This window comes from Sphaeramia orbicularis, chromosome 19, assembly GCF_902148855.1.
Source record: "Sphaeramia orbicularis chromosome 19, fSphaOr1.1, whole genome shotgun sequence".
Lineage (NCBI taxonomy): Eukaryota > Metazoa > Chordata > Actinopteri > Kurtiformes > Apogonidae > Sphaeramia > Sphaeramia orbicularis.
The window spans coordinates 51,595,582-51,618,421 of NC_043975.1; the positions used below are offsets into that span (position 1 = coordinate 51,595,582).

At 35.7% G+C, this 22,840-nt stretch overlaps 1 protein-coding gene across 1 annotated transcript in view; it reads left to right on the forward strand.

Moving 5' to 3' along the window:
* The first annotated feature begins 274 nt into the window (after positions 1-274).
* spata20 (spermatogenesis associated 20) overlaps positions 275-22,840 on the forward strand; it is a 158,771-nt gene continuing 136,205 nt past the window's right edge. The window contains exons 1-11 of the mRNA XM_030121760.1: positions 275-494; positions 4,775-4,903; positions 5,709-5,773; positions 5,917-6,071; positions 6,142-6,285; positions 11,878-12,079; positions 12,166-12,296; positions 12,390-12,494; positions 15,420-15,494; positions 17,078-17,290; positions 17,578-17,770. Coding sequence (XP_029977620.1) covers positions 307-494; positions 4,775-4,903; positions 5,709-5,773; positions 5,917-6,071; positions 6,142-6,285; positions 11,878-12,079; positions 12,166-12,296; positions 12,390-12,494; positions 15,420-15,494; positions 17,078-17,290; positions 17,578-17,770 — 1,600 coding nt within the window. The 5' untranslated portion in view covers positions 275-306. The remainder of the gene's footprint in view (positions 495-4,774; positions 4,904-5,708; positions 5,774-5,916; positions 6,072-6,141; positions 6,286-11,877; positions 12,080-12,165; positions 12,297-12,389; positions 12,495-15,419; positions 15,495-17,077; positions 17,291-17,577; positions 17,771-22,840) is intronic.

Below are 22,840 nucleotides of genomic sequence, written 5' to 3' on the forward strand. Positions count from 1 at the left end.
TGAAAAGTGTTTCTGTTGCTAAATAGATTTTCATTGTTCCTGACAGTGACAATAAAGATTCTATTCTATTCTATTCTATTCTATTCTATTCTATTCTATTCTATTCTACATTAAAACATCAGCATCTTTTGCCACTCTTTGTTTTCCATTTCCTTGTAATCACCAGTAATCCCCTGGATCACCCTGGTAGTGGATATGTGACAGTGGTGCGCCACCGTGTGTGCATTAGCTGAAGTGCACCCAGTGTCCAGTGGAACCGGAGCTAACTGTAAGTGTCTGCGGCTAAAGTAGCACCAGTGGATTAGAATGATTAGCCTAGCATGGCGGCGGGCCGCGTCCACAGTTAGCCGTGGGGAGCTCTCCCGTGTCTTAACCGCCGCTGACAGTCCACGGCCCCACGGACGGCTGTGCGCTGGGTGTTTCAGAGCCACTCCACACTCACTCAGAGACACAACACCGCCTCTCCTCCTCCCCCGTCCGGCCTTCCCCGTCAGGTAACGCCGTCCACCACTGCTAGCACAGCTAACATGCTAAGGCTAGCTGATGCGGAAGTCCTTAAGAAAATCTGCAATTTAGACAATTCATTTAACTTATCTACCACCAGAATAAAGGTACTTCCAAAGTGTTCTGCAATAAATATGTCCATATCACCTTTATTAAAATTCGGCATAGGTTAAAATACTTAAACCATCACATAAATAGAATAATTGATAGGTTTTCCATCATGGTCAGTCAGTGTTAATATGGTTTTAAGCTAATGGTAGAGGCACAGCCCAGACATTCCCACCTGGTATACAATACAATATACACAATGATAGAATGCACTTACGATTAATATGAGTAAGCCGAAATTTAGTTTATTTAATTATGCTTCGGATTTTATGTTCGGTCTGGATTCTTTATGATATTATTTGTATATGAGGTAAAAGAGATTAAATCGTCCGAATTCCCAATGGAATTCTACGTAATTTATAAGATAGCGTAAAATGTGTAGTAGAGGGTTTTCTGTTTTTATCATTATTATTATTATTATTATTATTATTATTATTATTATTATTATTATTATTATTGCAAAAAATGCAATTTCTCTTGGAGACGACAGGGAATGTCAAGGCACTACATACATCAGCATTTACAATAAACTTAAGGCATTAAAATAATAATGCAGTATTCAGAAGGATAAAACTCGAAAAAACAGACATTAAAATAATAAACATATTTCAGCAGCTTCTCAAGTTGTTTCCACAGGCGAAGGGAAGTTTCTTAAAAGATTCATAGAGGAGAGAAATATTTTTGGTTGGTTTTTAAGACAGTTTGTGTTTGGCAGTTGTTTTCTCCATTTGTTTTATGTGTGTGGTATTTACCCATTATGAGAACGATGTTAAGCAAAAGTGATATATCTCTGTTCAGATTATTTTTTCTATAACATGATATCTTGAAGTGTGAGTTGTTCAATATCCCCAAGTTTATTTTGTTACCAGTTATGCACATCTTGCCAGAATTTCTTCATCACTTGGCAAGAAAAGAACAAATGTCCAGTTTTTTCTGGATCCTTGTGATAAAAGTCACAGGGTTCGACATCAAAACCAAATCTACCCCTCAGTGTCTCATCTGATGGGTAATAATTATTGATCATTTTAAATTGCATTTCTTTCACTTTCAGCGTGTGATTGGCCCTTTTATAAATTTCCAGTGTTTTTCAGAAATGTGTAGTAGAGATGCAGACAGTGCAGAGACTCTATTACATTTGTAGCAGCAAGTGTAGAGACTGAAATTAAATATAAAACAACTCCTTCATTTCCCCGTCTCCTTCAGACATACAAGAACAAAATTGCATCATCCCAGACACCCAAAAGGGATATTTTATTTAAAGCATAACATGAGAAGCATTTAATCATGTTAGTTGTTGACATGTGGTGAATAGCTTATCTGTTTAATAAAGAAGCAGCCAAATGATCATCTGAAGTGGATTTCCAACAGTGATGCAATAAGTCACTGGGGTGATGTCAGTAGTAGGTACATGCTGTAAATTCTAGAGGCATTATTGTGTTGATAAAGGATAACAGAAGGATTTTCCCTCTTATGTTTGCTCCTTGGAATGGTTGTGTGTAAAGTCTCATATCCCAATACTGACCATTCTTACTATAATCCTAGTATAAAGCATAATCACTTGGAACAACTTGTTGTTACACTTTCAATAAGTTACTAATAAATAAAATGTACTTCTCATTATATAATTATTTTCCCAATCTATACTTTGAAGTGTGATGCAAATTGTCCATAACAATAATGATAATAATAATAATAATAATAATAATAATAATAATAATAATAATAGTAATGGATTAGACTTCTATAGCGCTTTTCAAGGCACCCAAAGTGCTTTACATTACTGATCCATTATTCATTCACATTCACACTCTGTTGGTGGTAAACTATGTTTGTAGCCACACCTGCCCTGGGGCAGGCTGACGTGAATTATGTATGTAGGCCTATACAGAAAAAAAAAAAAAAAGTAGTGGAAAGTTTTTCTAAAATATACAGGGTGGGGAAGCAAAATTTACAATGAACATTTAGTTGTTTTTTCTCAGCAGGCACTACGTCAATTGTTTTGAAACCAAACATATACTGATGTCATAATCATACCTAACACTATTATCCATACCTTTTCACAAACTTTTGCCCATATGAGTAATCAGGAAAGCAAACGTCAAAGAGTGTGTGATTTGCTGAATGCACTCATCACACCAAAGGAGATTTCAAAAATAGTTGGAGTGTCCATAAAGACTGTTTATAATGGAAAGAAGAGAATGACTATGAGCAAAACTATTACCAGAAAGTCTGGAAGATACTATTAAAGAAGAATGGGAGAAGTTGTCACCCCAATATTTGAGGAACACTTGCGCAAGTTTCAGGAAGCGTGTGAAGGCAGTTATTGAGAAAGAAGGAGGACACATAGAATAAAAACATTTTCTATTACGTACATTTTCTTGTGGCAAATAAATTCTCATGACTTTCAATAAACTAATTGGTCATACACTGTCTTTCAATCCCTGCCTCAAAATATTGTACATTTTGCTTCCCCACCCTGTATATTTCCTGTTAAAAGTTTGGGCGTACCTTCTCCTTCAGGTTTTTTTTTTTAGTTTTCATTACTTTATACATCGTGATTAATACGGAAGACAATAAAATTATGAAAGAACACCTGAACTTCTGAATTTAAGAAATGTTAACCAAATCAGAGTGCGTTTTGCTTTATAGCAGTGTTTTTCAACCTTGGGGTCGGGACCCCTCATGGGTCGCCTGAAATGTCTAGTAATCGATAAAAAAAAAAAAAAAAAAATCTTACTAATAAAAATATATGGTGAGTTGAGAGAGACAATCACAATCCATAACAGACATGACAAACTCTGAAGCTGAAGCTGCAGCACTGTGGTTCTGTTTCTGTGTCAACTGTTCATTGTGGTCAGTTTCAGATGCTGCAGCTCTTTCATAATTCATAGTTTGAGTTATTGTTTTTGCAGCATTAATTTGCAGCCTTGCAAATCCAAGCTGGACTGACTGTACATATCCTGACCAAGGAAAACAAAATTCTCACTTTGTGCAGTAATCTACACCTGGCTTTTTTGCCTCCGTTCATAATAATACACATCATATAAATCTAAATGTTGCCTGCAACATTTAGTATAGCAATTTAATACATGATCAAAAACAAATGAATTTTTGCAAAAAAAATTACTACGTTTTGAATATCTGGGGTCGCCAGAAATTTGTGATGTTAAAATGGGGTCACGAGCTAAAAAAGGTTGGGAACCACTGCTTTATACATTCTGTAAAGTACCAGGTTTTGCTTTGACAGCTTTGCACACAGTTTGTATTCAGTCAATCGGGTTCATTAGCTATAGTTTCATCAGGTTTTCATGATACAAAGTTCTTGAAATTTTCCATATTGAATGACCTCATTGTCTTGAGGTAAAAATTGACTTCTGTTTGTCTTAGTTGACTGAAAATGGATTAAAACAGTTGTTGAATAAGGCTGTTTATTGTATAGAACTGTTTAGCAGCATTAGCTCTGCACTACACACCTCATATTCTCAAACACACTGAGAAGGCAAGAAACTGCACATATGAACTCTTGGTAAAGTGCACTAGTTACGTGGAAACACTCCTGGTGACTGTGCAAAGCTACCTTCAAATCTAAAGGTGACTACTTTGAGGAATCTAAATATAAAACATAGTTTAACTTCTGTTGTACTAATCCCATGTGATCTACCGGTCCTACGTCCACCCCTGGTGTAAATACATTGTCTATACTATCAGTGGAAAAGACACTTGTCACACAGGGACATGTCTGACTTGAACAATAGAGTTATAGATAATTGTCCATGTTTGAGGGACAGATGGTGAAATTTACTAAAATAATTTCCCCTGCCGCCACTGGTCACAAAATGAAAACATACTAGTCACTGACTTTATGATTCAGTGCTTATTTTATTAATGTGGTTCAAAGACAACAATACAAACAACTGTTAAATTCATCTTTAAGGTCAATTTACAAATTTAGTGAGAGGCAGAATTTTTTTTTTTTTTTTTTAATTAATAAAATAAAATGTTTTTTACAACATGAAAATTAAAATGGCACCAGTGCCATGTCAGTGGTTTGTGGTGGAACTCATAGGTGTGTCATTTTTCTATCATCATGTAATGTATTAGTGATTCTCTACATTGTTGCCAAACATCTGTTATTGAAATAATAGTCACACTGTGTTTGTAGTTTGCCCGTTTCCATGATCATGGCGTCAGGGGGTGAAAGGTCGTCATGTACCTCTGACAAACACACCAACAGACTGTCCAATGAGAGGTCTCCTTATCTACTACAACATGCTCACAACCCAGTTGACTGGTAAGGCACTTTCACACACACACACACACACACACACACACACACACACACACACACACACACACACACACACACACACACATTATTAACCCATAAAGACCCAAACATCCACTTTTAACCAGAACCATCTACTGATGTAACTGTTTAATACCTGTTGAGCCACTAATCCTATCAATACATGTAAATAATTGGTGTCAAATACAGTTCTTCATCTTTTCATGGTCATCAGATATGACCCATTTGGACGTTCAGAGGCTCCGTAGTTACCATGGAAACACTGTCATCTTCTACAACATTGATTCACCAGTCAAACCCATGGAGTTGGATCAGTGACAGTGGATGGACACACTGGGTTTATGTTCAGTTAATGAGAGACTTTGTTGGAATAGACCTTTTTTTTCAGTTTTTTGTGTTTTTGATATAATAACCTTTGACGTTAACCTGACCTTTTATGACCGTTTAAATGATCAGTGGATTAGATAGAGGAAAATACATGATACACACAGAAAAAATGCAAAATACAGATGATATTATAATAAGCAGTGATAAATCACTTAAGAAAGTTTAAATTAAGAGAAAAATTAATTTGGGAACTGACATAAAAGTAACACTGGGTCTTTATGAGTTAATGTTTTTAGGCATCTAATTAATAACTTTTTAAACTTTGTCTTTGCTAACTTTGTTTTTAACTTAGATTTATTTTTTCCGCCGTGTGGGAACATGGTGAAAAAATTAAAAAACAAAGGGGATAGAAGGAAAAAAAAACAGATGACTTTCCCATAGACTCATGTAATCTCTGTTGTAGGTATCCATGGGGACAAGAGGCTTTTGACAAAGCAAAAAATGAGGATAAGCCAATTTTTTTGTCAGGTAGGAACCCTTTCACAATCTTTTAAATGAAATGGTGGTGATTAAGTGTGATTCAGAACCAGCTTTGAGCATTTCCTGTGAGGTTCTTGTGGACTGTCCTCTGTAGTCCACCTGTTTTTTGTGTGTTTTCCTGGCTCCGTCAGTGGGTTACTCCACATGCCACTGGTGCCATGTCATGGAGCGGGAGTCTTTCGAGGATGAGGAAATCGGTAAAATCCTCAGTGACAACTTCGTCTGCATCAAAGTTGACAGAGAGGAGAGACCAGATGTGGACAAAGTCTACATGACATTTGTTCAGGTATAGTATGGATGTGTGTGTCTGTACTGTCACTTTGTCTCTTTCCTGACCGTGGGCCTTTGTTTTTCAGGCCACCAGTGGCGGCGGAGGATGGCCCATGAGTGTGTGGTTGACCCCTGACCTTAAGCCGTTCATCGGAGGTACCTACTTCCCTCCCAGAGACCACGGAAGAAGACCTGGACTTAAAACAGTCCTCATGCGAATTATAGAGCAGGTAAACGAGTTTTTGGTTTTATTATGTGAGTTAGAACCATGCAAAACAAAACTCCTGAATAATCATCAGGCCAGTAAAGTCACTCAAACAGCTCAACTCCCTCTGTGTGAACTGTGTAGACTACAGATGTCAAACATGTGGCCCGGGGGCCAAATCTGGCCCACCAAAGGGTCCAGTCTGGACCCTGGGATGAATTTGTGAAATGCAAAAATTACACTGAAGATGTGAATCATTTTAGTTCAGGTTCCACATACAGACCAATTTAATGTCCAGTGGGTCGGATCAGTAAAATGCTATTATAATAAAATATAAATACTCACAACTCCAAATTTTTCTCTTTGTAAATGCAAAGATGTTCATGTCATTTTACTGTATTTACACTAAAACAACCTAACATTTCACAAAAACACGAAAAACCTCAACAAATGTAAACATTTTGAAATGTCTGAAGTGTAATTTTAACAATATTCTGCCTGTTATTAAATATTTTGTGTATTTGTGGATCCACTGTGATCTGTAAGTTGTAATTTAAAAGTGTAAATGATAAACTGAGGCAGAATATTGTTAAAACTGCACTTAGTTTTCTTAAGAAATTTCAGTTTGTTCATGTTATTCACATTGTTTTAAAGGAGAGTTGGTAAATGTAAATATTTTCATAACATAATTTTACTTTTTTCACTCTAAAAGATAGAAGAAAGTTTTGAGTTGACATTATTTATATGTTATTATGTTATTATTTCACTAGTCTGGCCCACTTCAGATCAAATTTGGCTTAATGTGGCCCCTGTAAGAAAATGAGTTTGACACCCCTGGTATAGACACTCAGTGATGAGGAAAGCCACCCACATCACTGAGGACCCCTCCCATCTTCTCCACCACTCCTTCATTCTGTTGCCATGAGGCAGACACTGCAGAACCCCACTAGCCAGGAAAAACATCTCCAAAAAAATCCTTCATCCCCTTTGCAATAGCTGCTCTTAACAACACAAAACAGACTGCACTGTTTTTAGTGTTTTGTCTGTCCGTCCGTATGTGCAAAAACATTGGCGTGGACTGAAGGCTGAGGGTTTTCAAGTGCACGCATGTTATGTTTAAACTTTGTCTTACAGCTGTGACAAAAGAGGAATTTCTGTTTTTACTTGGAACACTATTACTGCTATTTTTCCTCCTCAGTGAGATGTGAAGGAAGTAGAGGGTTAGTTGTGGTAGAAAATTATTATTTACAGTCAGAGCATGAAAAATATTTTAGAAATTTTAAATCATAGTCATCGATAAAAAAAAAAAAAAAATTGATGTTGACAGAAATTAAGTCAAACCCATCTCTGAGACATTTTGGAAGGAAAGATAACAATTTAAACCAAACTATCCAATGCAATGATATTTATCCCAATATAAAACTATATTATGACATTTGTCCTTATTGTTTTGTATCCCAGACCTGTTAGAAAAGAAACACCTGAATTCAACGGGTCCACATACTTTCAACAGTATTAACAGTATGTGACAGTGTGTATATCTTTGAACAATATGTATACCTATGAACTAAGTTTAAAATAGTGCATTTATATTTGATAAATATTGAATAAGTATTACATTGTTATTGCTGAATAGAACATTGTTGCATGACTTATTGCACATAATTCACATTTGTAGGATTATTGCACATTATAGGAAGTGATTTTGAGGATACAATGAAGGAAGAGAGTTGTTCTAGGAAAGTTAATTGTTAAGAGTTGTAATCCATGTGTTGATAGGCTCTAAATATTCAACCAGCCTCAGGAGTTACTGAACACAGAACCTCATGAACTGTCTTCAGACCAGTCTGTGTTTGAACTGAGGCTGAAACAGTCAGAGGTGTTCAGTGGATCTGTTATCCACTGTCATCTATCCAATAACTGTATGTCTTCAACATTTCTACCATTTGAAAGGTTTAGGTGAAGCACCCGACCCATTTTGTATACCACTTAATTAAACGGAGATCATCAAAAATAAAAGACTTTTTGGCATGGATTGCTTTTTAGGTTTTTGAATGTTTTTATTATGATATTGTATTATAATAGTATTTATTCAAAGTCATAAAATTAATTGTGGAAGGTCACCAAGACCCTCCACCTGTGTGACTAAATATTAAACAGACTTAGGAAAAACACAGAGCATCTAGTCCACAGGTGTTAAACATATGGCCCCTGGGCTAAAGCTGGCCCACCAAAGGGTCCAACCGGTCCACGGGATGAATTTATGAAAGACAAAAATTACACTGAAGATATTAAAATCAAGGATCTTAAAATCATTTTAGTTCAGATTCCACATACAGACCAATATGATCTAAAGTGGATCAGAGCAGTAAAATATTAACAGAATAACATATAAATACTGACAAATACAAGCTTTTGTCTTTGTTTTAGTGTAAAAAAGTAAAATTGCATGAAATGATTTACATTTACAAACTATCCAAAAAATGAGAAGAGAAATAGGTGTCATTTTAATATAATTTTGTTCATGTTTTTCCACATTTTTGTTCAGTTTTGTGCATGTTTTCTTCTCATAATTGTTTATTTTGTTTGTATTTGTTAATTTATTTATTTTTCATTTTTTTAATTTTTGCTTATTTTTGTTCAGTTTGTTTATGTTTCTCAAATTTTTGTACGTTTCATTCTTGTTATTGTTTATTTTATTCATATTTATTAATTTTTAGTAATTTTTTTTGTTGATTTCTTTTCATGTTTGTCCTATTTTTGTCCATTTATAACATTATTTATATTGTTATTATGTCACTGATCCAGTCCAGTTGAGATCATATTGAGCTGTGAATAACATGAATAAATATGAACAACCTGAAATGTCTTAAGAGAATTAAGTGTAATTGTATCAATATTCTGCCTGATATTGAATGTTTTGTGTATTTGTAGATCCACTGTGATCTGTAAATTATAATGTACATGTATAAATGACAAACTGAGGCAAAATATTGTTAAAATTGCACTTATTTTTTATGACATTTCACATAGTTCATGTTATTCATATTTTTAAAGAAGTCTTGCAGATATAAACTGTTATTATTTTACTGGTCCAACCCATTTCAGATCATATTAGGCTGAATGTGGAATCTGAACTAAACTGAGTTTGACAGTCCTGGACTAACCTCTGAAAACTGAGGGAAAACGCTGGTACTACAGACCATGTTACACACTCCACCAACTCTGTTTACATTGGTTTCATCCAAATCATAAATGCTCACTGAAGCAGGAAGGCTTTTACTCAAAGATTCATTCAATCACCTTCTGGAACCTGGTGATGCATGGAATTCTATGACAGCTACAGTCCTTTGACAGTATTCTTTTACTTAACCCATATGGTTATTAAAGCTCATAATAACTTCAAAGGTTATTATTAGGGCTGAGCAAGTTAACGTGTTATTACCGTGCTAATGCATTCATTAAATAACGCAGTCCGTTTTTTAAAATCTCCCGTTAATGCCGTTTTATTCTAACTCCTATTCTTCTGCTTGTGTGCGTGTAGCGATTAGCTGCAGATAGACAACAGGTTTACCAAGAAAAGACGGACGCCCAAAACTTCTGTCCAAATCTGTTCCTGTAGACTCACTGTAAAACTGACACATACAAACTAAATATGTCTGAGTTCTGTTCACTGCCTTAGTACATTTACGTGGCATTATACATTTAAATGAATGGGAAAAAGATTGCTAGCTCGATGCTAACTTGAATGGGAAAATCCATAGACATGCTAACGATGAGCATTTACAGATTAATTTAAGATTTACAACGTCTTTTTATCCAGTAACAAAGGTTCACATCAGAGATATTTGATACTATTCATTCTGACAACAACTGAACAGAAAATACTCACAGACAAACGTTTTTGGGGCCATACAAACAGAGTGAAAGAAACAAGTCTGTTAGTTCCTTCTTATGTCCGAAGGACCATATTTTCAGGGAAAAATGCCTAAAAAGACATACCCAAAGTAAATGAAGAATTACTTAACAATATTAAGGTTCATATGGATGTTCTTGGTGTCTGTGGACATTTACAGACCTCACAGAATCTATTCCCATTGTCTAAAATATTGTATCTGTTACTATGCATGAGTAAACTGTAACAAGCTAAAAGAGAAATTAGAATTTTTTTATCCTCGTCTGTTGTTTTTCAGCTGGATTGACGATGATATGCATAAATTAATTGTTCATGTCGGAGATTTTTAATAGCGTATATTTCTCCCCACAAAGATTAAAAATCATGTTTGAACATTAGAGTTTGCACTAAAATACACTTTTGATGTTCTTTTATTAACATTAGGGTCTAAACTTTGAGCAAAAGTTGAAAAAAACATCCATTGTCCTGATTTATTATATTTTTATAGTACACTGAACAAAAATATAAATGCACGACTTTTGTTTTTGCTCCCATTTTTCATGAGCTGAACTGAAAGATCTAAAACTTTTTCTGTGTACACACAAGGTTTATTTCTCTCAAATATTGTTCATAAATTTGTCTAAATCTGTGTTAGTGAGCACTTCTCCTTTGTCCTTTGCTGAGATAATCCATCCACCTCACAGGTGTGGCAGATCCAGATGCTGATTAGACAGCAGGATTATTGCACAGGTGTGCCTTAGGCTGGCCACAATAAAAGGCCACTCTAAAATGTGCACTTTTACTGTATTGGGTGGTCCAGGGGGGTCAGAAAACCAGTCAGTATTTGGTGTGACCACCATTTTCCTCGCACAGTCTTCTTCATGAATTCTCTGAAACAGCTTTGGAGATGGCTTATGGTAGAGAAATGAACATTCAATTCACAGGCAAAAGCTCTGGTGGAGATTCCTGAAGTCAGCATGACCAGTGCATATTCCCTCAAAACTTGTGACATCTGTGGTATTGTGCTGTGTGATAAAACTGCACATTTTAGAGTGGCTTTTTATTGTGGCCAGCCTAAGGCACACCTGTGCAAAAATCATGCTGTCTAATCAGCATCTTGATCTGCCACACCTGTGAGGTGGATGGATTATCTCAGCAAAGAAGTGTTCACTAACACAAATTTAGACAGATATTGTGAGCAATATTTGAGAGAAATAAACCTTGTGTGTACACAGAAAAAGTTTTAGATCTGTCAGTTCAGCTCATGAAAAATGGGAGCAAAAACAAAAGTCGTGCATTTGTATTTTTGTTCAGTATAGTTGAATATTAATATAATTTTTTCGGTCTGCAGGCAGGCCGATAGGGCTAAAGGATTTAAAGGAAATACACGCTGTTGATGCCGGCAACCCCTCCCCCCCATATAACTATGCGATTAATCATGATTAATCGCAGAAATCCACACGATTAATTGCAATTAAAAATTTTAATTGCTGCCCAGCACTAGTTATTATCTCAAAAACAGAGATTAGTGGATCAACAGGTATTAAATGGTTTAGATCAGCAGATGCTTTTGGTCACCTGTTTGGGTCTTTAAGGGTTAAACTCATCTTTTTTGCAGCGTTTTTGCTCTGCTTCTCTATAATGGCATGTGTAGACTGTCATCTGCTGACTGTAGATATGTAGCTCATATCAAAAATGACTTCTATGCCTCATGTTTGTCAGTGGCAGAATAACCGTCCTGCACTGGAGTCCAGTGGAGACAGGATCCTTGAAGCTCTAAAAAAGGGAACAGCCATTTCTGCAAACCCAGGTGACAGTCCTCCGCTGGCCCCTGATGTCGCCAACCGCTGCTTCCAGCAACTGGCCCATTCCTATGAAGAGGAGTATGGAGGCTTCAGAGACGCTCCGAAGTTCCCGTCACCAGGTACTGTAGCTTCAGATGGACTCACAGCGCAGTTGGATCTGTTTCCCTTTATTCTGCTGAAGCTGTTGGTTCTTTTGTGTCTGTAGTGAATCTGATGTTCCTCATGTCCTACTGGTGTGTGAATCGTTCCACTTCAGAGGGGGTGGAGGCTCTTCAGATGGCCCTGCACACACTGCGAATGATGGCGCTGGGAGGCATCCGTGACCATGTGGCCCAGGTTCATATACGTGTTTGTCCATGAACACAAGCATCTGTTTGTTTTCTCAGACACTAGTTCTCTCATTTCCTTCTGTATATGTCTGTTTGTCAGGGTTTTCATCGTTACTCTACAGATTCCTCCTGGCATGTTCCCCACTTTGAGAAGATGCTGTACGACCAGGCTCAGCTGGCAGTGGCCTACATAACTGCCTCTCAGGTGACGGTGGGAGACTCACTGTATCACAGAGTTAACATCTCAAGTATTTGAACTCATTTGTCAGGCCTTTAACACAAATTACACATTTGTCCTCCAATCTGTGTTTTTAGTGCCCACGAGTTGAAGATAATGTCCATCATGGTCCAATGGACTGTTGGTATCAGTTGTCATCCATTGTCCGTCCGTAAACAGTTTTTCAAAAATCTTCTCTGAAACTGTCAGTCAGAATGACTTGATATTTGTGGTGGAAGATTTTTTTAAATGTTAAAAATCCCCATTGGTTTATAATGGGACAAATTATATTTATTTACTTTATTTAATCAGGAATACCTCATCTTTTTCAAGAGTGTCCTGGCCAAGACAGGCAGCAGCACATTAAATAGTTATAGACACAAGCTTTCATACATAAAAACAAAAGAAGTTTTCAGTACACAAAAAAAACACAAAATCAAGTCAAACCTTCCAAAGTCAACTTTGCTAAAAGTGCCCACGAGTTGAAGATAATGTGCATCAGACAAAACATCTGCAGCCAAATGTCTGTGTCTCTAAGTCATATAATTTCAAAGTGCAAAGTGAAAACAGTTGAAGATATTGCTATAATTACTATTGGCAATAGATAGGAAATCACATATGTACTTTTGTTTGGTGCCATGACCTCTGACCTTGAGTGACCTTGACAGGCCAAACTCAAGGTAATCTATGTCCAGATTTCTTGAAACTTCTTCTCCAAATCTGTCTGCCAGAATCAATTGAAATTCATAGCAGAGGTTCCTTGGGTCAAGGTCCACCAAGTTTGTTGAAAGAATTAAGAAATAGTGATTTTTTAAATTTTAAATACATGATTTATACTGATAAAATGCAAAATTACAGAGGATATTTTAATAATGGTGATAAATCACTTAAGGTTAGATGAAGAGAAAATTTCATTTGGGAACTGACACAAAGATAACACTGGGTCTTTATGGGTTAAGAGTTTTTGAAGATTATTCTATGACCGTGGTGCATGATAGGAAAATGCGGTTTCTTCCAAAGTCTGTCAGAACTCGGGGAACAATCAAGGGCAACCACTTGGAGGAACGTTGATGGAAACTACTGTAGCTAACAGACAGAAGGGTGCAGAGGTATTCTGGGAATTTACTCAGCAGAGCTTTATACATGAACATAAACCAGTGTTGTTGTCTACCAATAGTTAAAGGTGCTGGACACTTTCGTCACCAATTTTTCATCAAATTTGTCAAACCTCAGTCATATCCTCAGTATCATGAATCTGTAAGTCTGTCTGTCATTACTCACCTGAATCTCTTGCACTATGGTGAACAGTTTCTTAGTGCCATCCACCATAAACAAAACCATGTGTTTACGTTCAGAACCGGGAGGTCACTCGGGCAGCTTCCCAATTTTTTGTCGCGCCATACATTGTGGGAAATGGAGGCTCATGCTGCAGGCGTTTATGGTGTATTGTTTATGATGGATGGCGCTTCGAAATTGTTCACTGTAATGCAAGAGATTCAGGTGAGTAATGACAGAAAGACTAACAGATTCATGATACTGAGGATATGACTGAGGTTTGACAGGTTTGATGAAAAATTGGTCACAAAAATCTCCCTCACCTTTAATGATGTCCAATCCACTGAACCATAGAGAATACAGTGGTGAGTGAGACATTCTGCGTTTGAAATGAAACATAAAGAAGCATGATCCACTGAGTCAAGGCTCCTTAAAACACACGCTCCCATTCCTCTAACAGCTGTAACACCAGCTGACAAATAGGACCTGTCATTTACCAGTAATTTGAAGGAGGAGGTGCCATTAAATAATAATAAACACTGTAAGTGAGGAATGTGTTGTCCAATAACATCAGACAAGGTGCTAAAAGGCCTCCAGAAGGTGCTGTTGGTGACTGTCTATACCACGAATGTCAAACATATGGCCCGTGGGCCAAAACAGCTCGCCAAAAGGTTGGAACCGGCCTGTGGGATGCATTTGTGAAATTACACTCACGATGTTACATTCAGCCCATTTTGATCTTCTATAACCCTGTTAATAATGACAACAACAATTTTACTGTAAAAAATATAAAATGAAACATGAAAATGTTTACATTTACAAACTATTCTTTCACAAAAAATGTGCATAACCTGAACAAATATGAACAACTTGAAATGTCTTTTTTAACAATATTATACCTGTAACTAAATGTTTTGTGTATTTGTAGATCCACTGTAATCTGTAATTTGAAATGCACATGTGTAAATGATAAACTTAGGCAGAATATTGTTAAAATTGCCCTTCTTTTTCTTAAGAAATTTCAGGTTGTTCATGTTTTTCAGATTTTTGAGGAAACTTTGTAGATGTAAACATTTTCTTTTTTTTTTCTTTTTTTGAATTTTGTTTTTATTGAAGCATAAGAGACATAACATCTTCCGGTCACGTTAATCTGTTACATATTCCTCACAGTGTACATATTTATGAACACAGTCTCCATTAAACTAGATACAGTGAGGCTAATATATTTCTGGTTGTCTCTGTCCCACTTTCTTAGGGATTCTTCTTTTTTTTTTCCTTCAAACATCCAGAGAGAACAGCATGGACATATCTAAATTTGTAAAAAAAAAAATGTTGCTTTTTTTTTTCTTCTTAATTTTGTTTTTATTCATTATGTTTTATCATTCATTATTCATTCATTATGTAATCTTACTTTTTTCATTGTTATTTTACTGATCTGGCCAACTTGTGATCATATTGGGCTGAATATGGCCCCTGAACTAAACTGAGTTTGACACCCCTGCTGTAGACTACCTCAGCATTTATTTCACATGTGGATGTTAATTCCCCTCATGGAAATCCCATGACACCACCTTTAAGGTTACGGTTGAATCATGGCTTTAAGCAGGTGTGTGCTGTTTTTTCTCCCTGCTTTTCCAGGTATCAGGTGAGCAGTTTTTTGCAGATGTTGCTAAGGACATACTTCTCTACGTCTCCAGAGACCTGAGTGACAAGGTGAATCATCTTCTGCCTTATTAGTCCTTCTATGTCTGGGTATGGGTTTAAGTAGCCACCACGTGGGAACCTGATGTCCCCACTAGGCAACACACTGAAGGAAGTGATATAAAGCATTAAAGGAAAACCTCATTTGTTTTTACTAGAACTTGGTATAGACTGTCAGTTCCATGCGTGGATAAGAATTATGGTCATTAGTCATGTCTTATGTGGAGGTTAAGGAAGGCCGTTAAATGATGAGCAGTACCGACCTAGCCCGCTGTCACAATGGCTGACAAAGCATAATCATTAAATGTAAATTCCACCAGGAAATAATAAGGTGAGCTGGTCTATGTGTTGGTTCTTCCTGGAGGGCAGGGGGCGGGCCCCGGGTGACAAATAGCCTCTTAAACCCTTGCTCTCCTCTAAGGGTCAACCCTTTTTTCCTTTTGATGAATGAGTCGACAGCAGCGAACAGGGAACACAATTAAAGCCATTGCTGTTGTAATCATTATATTCTCCAAGATTTATTATGTAATTACACACTAATGAATTAACACTACAGAGGTAATTTACTACAGAGTGTATGTTTCTTTGCCACAGTGGCAGGGATGTTCCCATAGTGAGCAGGAGTGCTGATGTTCTCATCAGTGACTATAAAAATATTGTATAGAGGCTGAAAACAGGCCCTGAGGGAGGGTCAATACGTCCAGTATACAGGGGCTCCTTTAATCTGTTTTTTTTTTTTTGTTAATTCCATGAATTAAACTCTACTGGCTTTTCATGGGAGTAAATAAAGAAGGCAGCAAAAAACAGAAAGAAGTGGGAGATGTTGAAGCCCTATGCTCCACAAGGAGGAAAGAGGACTAATGTAATGTAACAGGGTCTAAGAGTCAGTCCCATAGACACGGTTCTGTTGGGCCTTAAAACATCTGAAATACAATTTGGACAATTCTTAAAGTAATTGGATTGTGAAGTTGTCTTCTCTGTTTTACTTTGAAAAGTGTTTTTGAAACAGTGCATTAATTATACTATATGAAAAGCATGAAACTTGAACCAACACTAAAGAAATGAGTACTAATGTATACAGTGTAAATATGTAAATGATATTCAATTTGAATTCTAATTCTGTACTTGTATACCTGTTTATATAAATACCAAATTTCTTATTTTTCTCTTTATATCTCATTTTTTGTTTCTTTGTGGTTTTTCTTGTTTGTTGCTGCTGTTAACTGTGAAATTTCCCCACGGTGGGAAAAATAAAAATCTTATCTTATTAGTGCAGTCTATGATTTGTAAGTTAATATCTCATCTAGTCAGAAAAGCTGAATATAGACACATGAGCTCAAGAGGTTCAACATCTGATGCCGCCTTCTGCTGCATCTAGTGCAGTCTTAAACTGTGTTACACAGTGAAACATTAAAAACTGAGTTTGTGATTTACTTCTAGTCCAGTCTAAACCCAGCCCACTGCAGTGGATGTCATGCAGGCTGCCTCACATGACCTTTTTGGCCACTTCTACATCATATTCTTTCATCGTTCTATGCATATCCTTCTAATTCAGTACTCAGTTTTCCTTCTTCTTCATCTATGTGTGTCTGTAGTCTGGTGGATTCTACAGTGCAGAGGATGCAGACTCAGTTCCAGCTTCAGGGGGATCAGAAAAAAGAGAAGGGGCCTTCTGCATCTGGACGGCCTCGGAGGTTCGGGAGTTACTGTCAGAAGCGGTCGAAGGTGCCACAGGACCGGCCACAAAGGCAGACATCTTCATGCACCACTACGGGGTCAGAGAGCAAGGAAATGTGTCCCCAGAGCAGGTACTAGACTGTTCATTATGTCACATGTAATGACTGCATCTCCTTGCACATTATAGTGAAAGACTGAAATATGGACAGATGGTTGGAATTTAGTGAAACAACTCCAATTAATAGATTAGGAAACTAGACCAAGATGCACTATTTATATGATCAGATAAATAATTGAAAACTGGATTTTAAATTGTTGAAACTGAACTCATTAAAGCATTAACATACCAGCTGTTGAGGACAGTAGGAGTTTCTGTTTCAGCAGACATCCTCTCATCTCCTGTCCTGTGCATTGCCAGGACCCCCATGGGGAGCTGCAGGGCCAGAATGTGCTGATTGTGCGCTACTCAGTGGAGTTAACGGCTGCTCACTTTGGCATCAGTGTTGAGAAAGTCAATGAGCTCCTGGCCTCAGCCAGAGCCCAAATGGCAGAGGTGAGAAAGAGTCGGCCACGCCCACATCTGGACACCAAGATGCTGGCCTCCTGGAACGGTAAATGTCCTGACACTTTATTCTACATATGATGTCCTAACACCATCATTCTAATGGGAATTTGTCCTTTTAAGTTCAATGGGCTGTTGTCTTCAACACTATCCCCACTATGAGTCTAAAGGCTCATTTATGCTCTAGGTTAGATACACAGACGGATATGCACAGACATATACGCAGCATTCATTTTTTGTACAGTTGGAAAAAAATCAGTATGTACAGTTGTAAAAACAGTATGTACAGTTGTAAAAACAGTATGTACAGTTATAAAAACAGTATGTACAGATATAAAAACAGTATGCACAGTTGTAAAAACAGTATGTTCAGTCGTAAAAACAGTATTTATAGTTGCAAAAACAATATGTACAGTTGTAAAAATAGTATGTACAGTTGGAAAACCAGTATGTGCAGTTATAAAAACAGTATGTACAGTCGGAAAAACAGTATGTACAGGAATAAAAACAGTATGTACAGGTATAAAAACAGTATGTACAGGTATAAAACCAGTATGTACAGGTATAAAACAGTATGTACAGGTATAAAAACAGTATGTACAGGAATAAAATCAGTATGTACAGGTATAAAACAGTATGTACAGGAATAAAAACAGTATGTACAGGTATAAAACAGTATGTACAGGTATAAAAACAGTATGTACAGGTATAAAACAGTATGTACAGGAATAAAAACAGTATGTACAGTTGTAAAACCAGTATGTACAGGTATAAAAACAGTATGTACAGGTATAAAAACAGTATGTACAGGTATAAAACCAGTATGTACAGGTATAAAACAGTATGTACAGGTATAAAACAGTATGTACAGGAATAAAAACAGTATGTACAGTTGTAAAACCAGTATGTACAGGAATAAAACCAGTATGTACAGGTATAAAAACAGTATGTACAGGTATAAAACAGTATGTACAGGAATAAAATCAATATGTACAGGTATAAAACAGTATGTACAGGAATAAAAACAGTATGTACAGTTGTAAAACCAGTATGTACAGGTATAAAAACAGTATGTACAGGTATAAAAACAGTATGTACAGGTATAAAACAGTATGTACAGGAATAAAAACAGTATGTACAGGTATAAAACAGTATGTACAGGTATAAAAACAGTATGTACAGGTATAAAAACAGTATGTACAGGTATAAAACAGTATGTACAGGTATAAAAACAGTATGTACAGGTATAAAAACAGTATGTACAGGTATAAAACAGTATGTACAGGAAAAAAAACAGTATGTACAGTTGTAAAACCAGTATGTACAGGTATAAAAACAGTATGTACAGGTATAAAAACAGTATGTACAGGTATAAAACAGTATGTACAGGAATAAAAACAGTATGTACAGTTGTAAAACCAGTATGTACAGGTATAAAAACAGTATGTACAGGTATAAAAACAGTATGTACAGGTATAAAACAGTATGTACAGGAATAAAAACAGTATGTACAGGTATAAAACAGTATGTACAGGTATAAAAACAGTATGTACAGGTATAAAACAGTATGTACAGGTATAAAAACAGTATGTACAGGTATAAAAACAGTATGTACAGGAATAAAAACTGTATGTACAGTTGTAAAACCAGTATGTACAGGTATAAAACAGTATGTACAGGTATAAAAACAGTATGTACAGGTATAAAACAGTATGTACAGGAATAAAATCAATATGTACAGGTATAAAACAGTATGTATAGGAATAAAAACAGTATGTACAGTTGTAAAACCAGTATGTACAGGTATAAAAACAGTATGTACAGGTATAAAAACAGTATGTACAGGTATAAAACAGTATGTACAGGAATAAAAACAGTATGTACAGGTATAAAAACAGTATGTACAGGTATAAAAACAGGTATAAAAACAGTATGTACAGGTATAAAAACAGTATGTACAGGTATAAAACAGTATGTACAGGTATAAAAACAGTATGTACAGGTATAAAAACAGTATGTACAGGTATAAAACAGTATGTACAGGAAAAAAAACAGTATGTACAGTTGTAAAACCAGTATGTACAGGTATAAAAACAGTATGTACAGGTATAAAAACAGTATGTACAGGTATAAAACAGTATGTACAGGAATAAAACCAGTATGTACAGTTGTAAAACCAGTATGTACAGGTATAAAAACAGTATGTACAGGTATAAAAACAGTATGTACAGGTATAGAACAGTATGTACAGGAATAAAAACAGTATGTACAGGTATAAAACAGTATGTACAGGTATAAAAACAGTATGTACAGGTATAAAACAGTATGTACAGGTATAAAAACAGTATGTACAGGTATAAAACAGTATGTACAGGTATAAAAACAGTATGTACAGGTATAAAAACAGTATGTACAGGAATAAAAACTGTATGTACAGTTGTAAAACCAGTATGTACAGGTATAAAAACAGTATGTACAGGTATAAAAACAGTATGTACAGGTATAAAACAGTATGTACAGGAATAAAAACAGTATGTACAGGTATAAAACAGTATGTACAGGTATAAAAACAGTATGTACAGGTATAAAACAGTATGTACAGGTATAAAAACAGTATGTACAGGAATAAAAACAGTATGTACAGGAATAAAAACAGTATGTACAGTTGTAAAACCAGTATGTACAGGTATAAAAACAGTATGTACAGGTATAAAAACAGTATGTACAGGAATAAAAACAGTATGTACAGGAATAAAAACAGTATGTACAGTTGTAAAACCAGTATGTACAGGTATAAAACAGTATGTACAGGTATAAAACAGTATGTACAGGTATAAAAACAGTATGTACAGGTATAAAAACAGTATGTACAGGAATAAAAACAGTATGTACAGGAATAAAAACAGTATGTACAGGTATAAAAACAGTATGTACAGGTATAAAAACAGTATGTACAGGTATAAAAACAGTATGTACAGGAAAAAAAACAGTATGTACAGTTGTAAAACCAGTATGTACAGGTATAAAAACAGTATGTACAGGTATAAAAACAGTATGTACAGGTATAAAACAGTATGTACAGGAATAAAAACAGTATGTACAGTTGTAAAACCAGTATGTACAGGTATAAAAACAGTATGTACAGGTATAAAAACAGTATGTACAGGTATAAAACAGTATGTACAGGAATAAAAACAGTATGTACAGGTATAAAACAGTATGTACAGGTATAAAAACAGTATGTACAGGTATAAAACAGTATGTACAGGTATAAAAACAGTATGTACAGGTATAAAAACAGTATGTACAGGAATAAAAACTGTATGTACAGTTGTAAAACCAGTATGTACAGGTATAAAAACAGTATGTACAGGTATAAAAACAGTATGTACAGGTATAAAACAGTATGTACAGGAATAAAAACAGTATGTACAGGTATAAAAACAGTATGTACAGGTATAAAACAGTATGTACAGGTATAAAAACAGTATGTACAGGTATAAAAACAGTATGTACAGGAATAAAAACAGTATGTACAGGTATAAAACAGTATGTACAGGTATAAAAACAGTATGTACAGGTATAAAAACAGTATGTACAGGAATAAAAACTGTATGTACAGTTGTAAAACCAGTATGTACAGGTATAAAAACAGTATGTACAGGTATAAAAACAGTATGTACAGGTATAAAACAGTATGTACAGGAATAAAAACAGTATGTACAGGTATAAAAACAGTATGTACAGGTATAAAACAGTATGTACAGGTATAAAAACAGTATGTACAGGTATAAAAACAGTATGTACAGGAATAAAAACAGTATGTACAGGTAGGGCTGTGCAATTAATCGAAATTCGATTACGATTTCGATTATTACACGCAACGATTACAAAAATTATGTAATCGAGAAAAAACGATTATTAATTTTGAGTTGTTTTAATTCACACACACGCAAGCTCCCATGAGCTGCTCTGCCCCGCCCCCCTCTAAGCTACTGCTGCCAGCTAGCCGGCAGGTCCACCCCAAGAGGAAAGTTGTACCTAGCGGGCTGGAAAAACGGCAGGAGAATCACAGCAGAAGTGCTTGGTAAACAAAAAAGGCAAGTCCAATTCAATTGTATGGAATCACTTTGGGTTTAATGAAGAAGACGAAGAGCAAAAACACATCACGTGCAAAAAGTGTTTGGTAGTTGTGTCCGCACCGACCGGTAACACAACAAACCTTTTTAACCATCTAAAGTTTAACCACCGCCACCGTTATCATAATCTTATGAAAAACTAAAACACATAAAAACAACTCCGTTTACAACTTCGCCCGCAATGCAATCTTCAGTCTCCGAATCTCTTTACGCTGCAACTCCCGTATTAACTTAACCCTAACCTGTATAACCCTAACGTGCGTATTCTACATGGCTGATGTATACAGAAGGCCTGAACTGAAACCTCCCGGCACGCCACTGAATTTACTGTTTCATACTACACTGAACATACTTGAATTTATAATTTGCACTTTACGTGAGTTTTTTTTTTTATTGCCACAGTTCTATGGCAAGTCTATAGCAGTTTAATTACAGTGCACTATTTATTTACAAAAGGAAACATACTTGAATTTACAGTACACTTATTTGCATTCAAAGATTTTTTTTGTTTCGTACAAAAGTGAACATACTTTGTTTTAGTGGTTAAAAGCTTTATTTATGTTTAAAGAGTATATTTTACATTGCTTTGCAAGAAAAAAATAAACAACTTTAAGGTTAACAAATAATCGTTTTTAATAATCGTGATTTCAATTATTGCTAAAATAATCGTGATTATTTTTTTTTCCTATAATCGAGCAGCCCTATGTACAGGTATAAAAACAGTATGTACAGGTATAAAAACAGTATGTACAGTTGTAAAGACAGTATGTACAGGTATAAAAAACAGTATGTACAGGTATAAAAACAGTATGTACAGGTATAAAAAACAGTATGCACAGGTATAAAAACAGTATGCACAGGTATAAAACAGTATGTACAGTTGTAAAGACAGTATGTACAGGTATAAAAAACAGTATGTACAGGTATAAAAACAGTATGTACAGTTGTAAAGACAGTATGTACAGGTATAAAAAACAGTA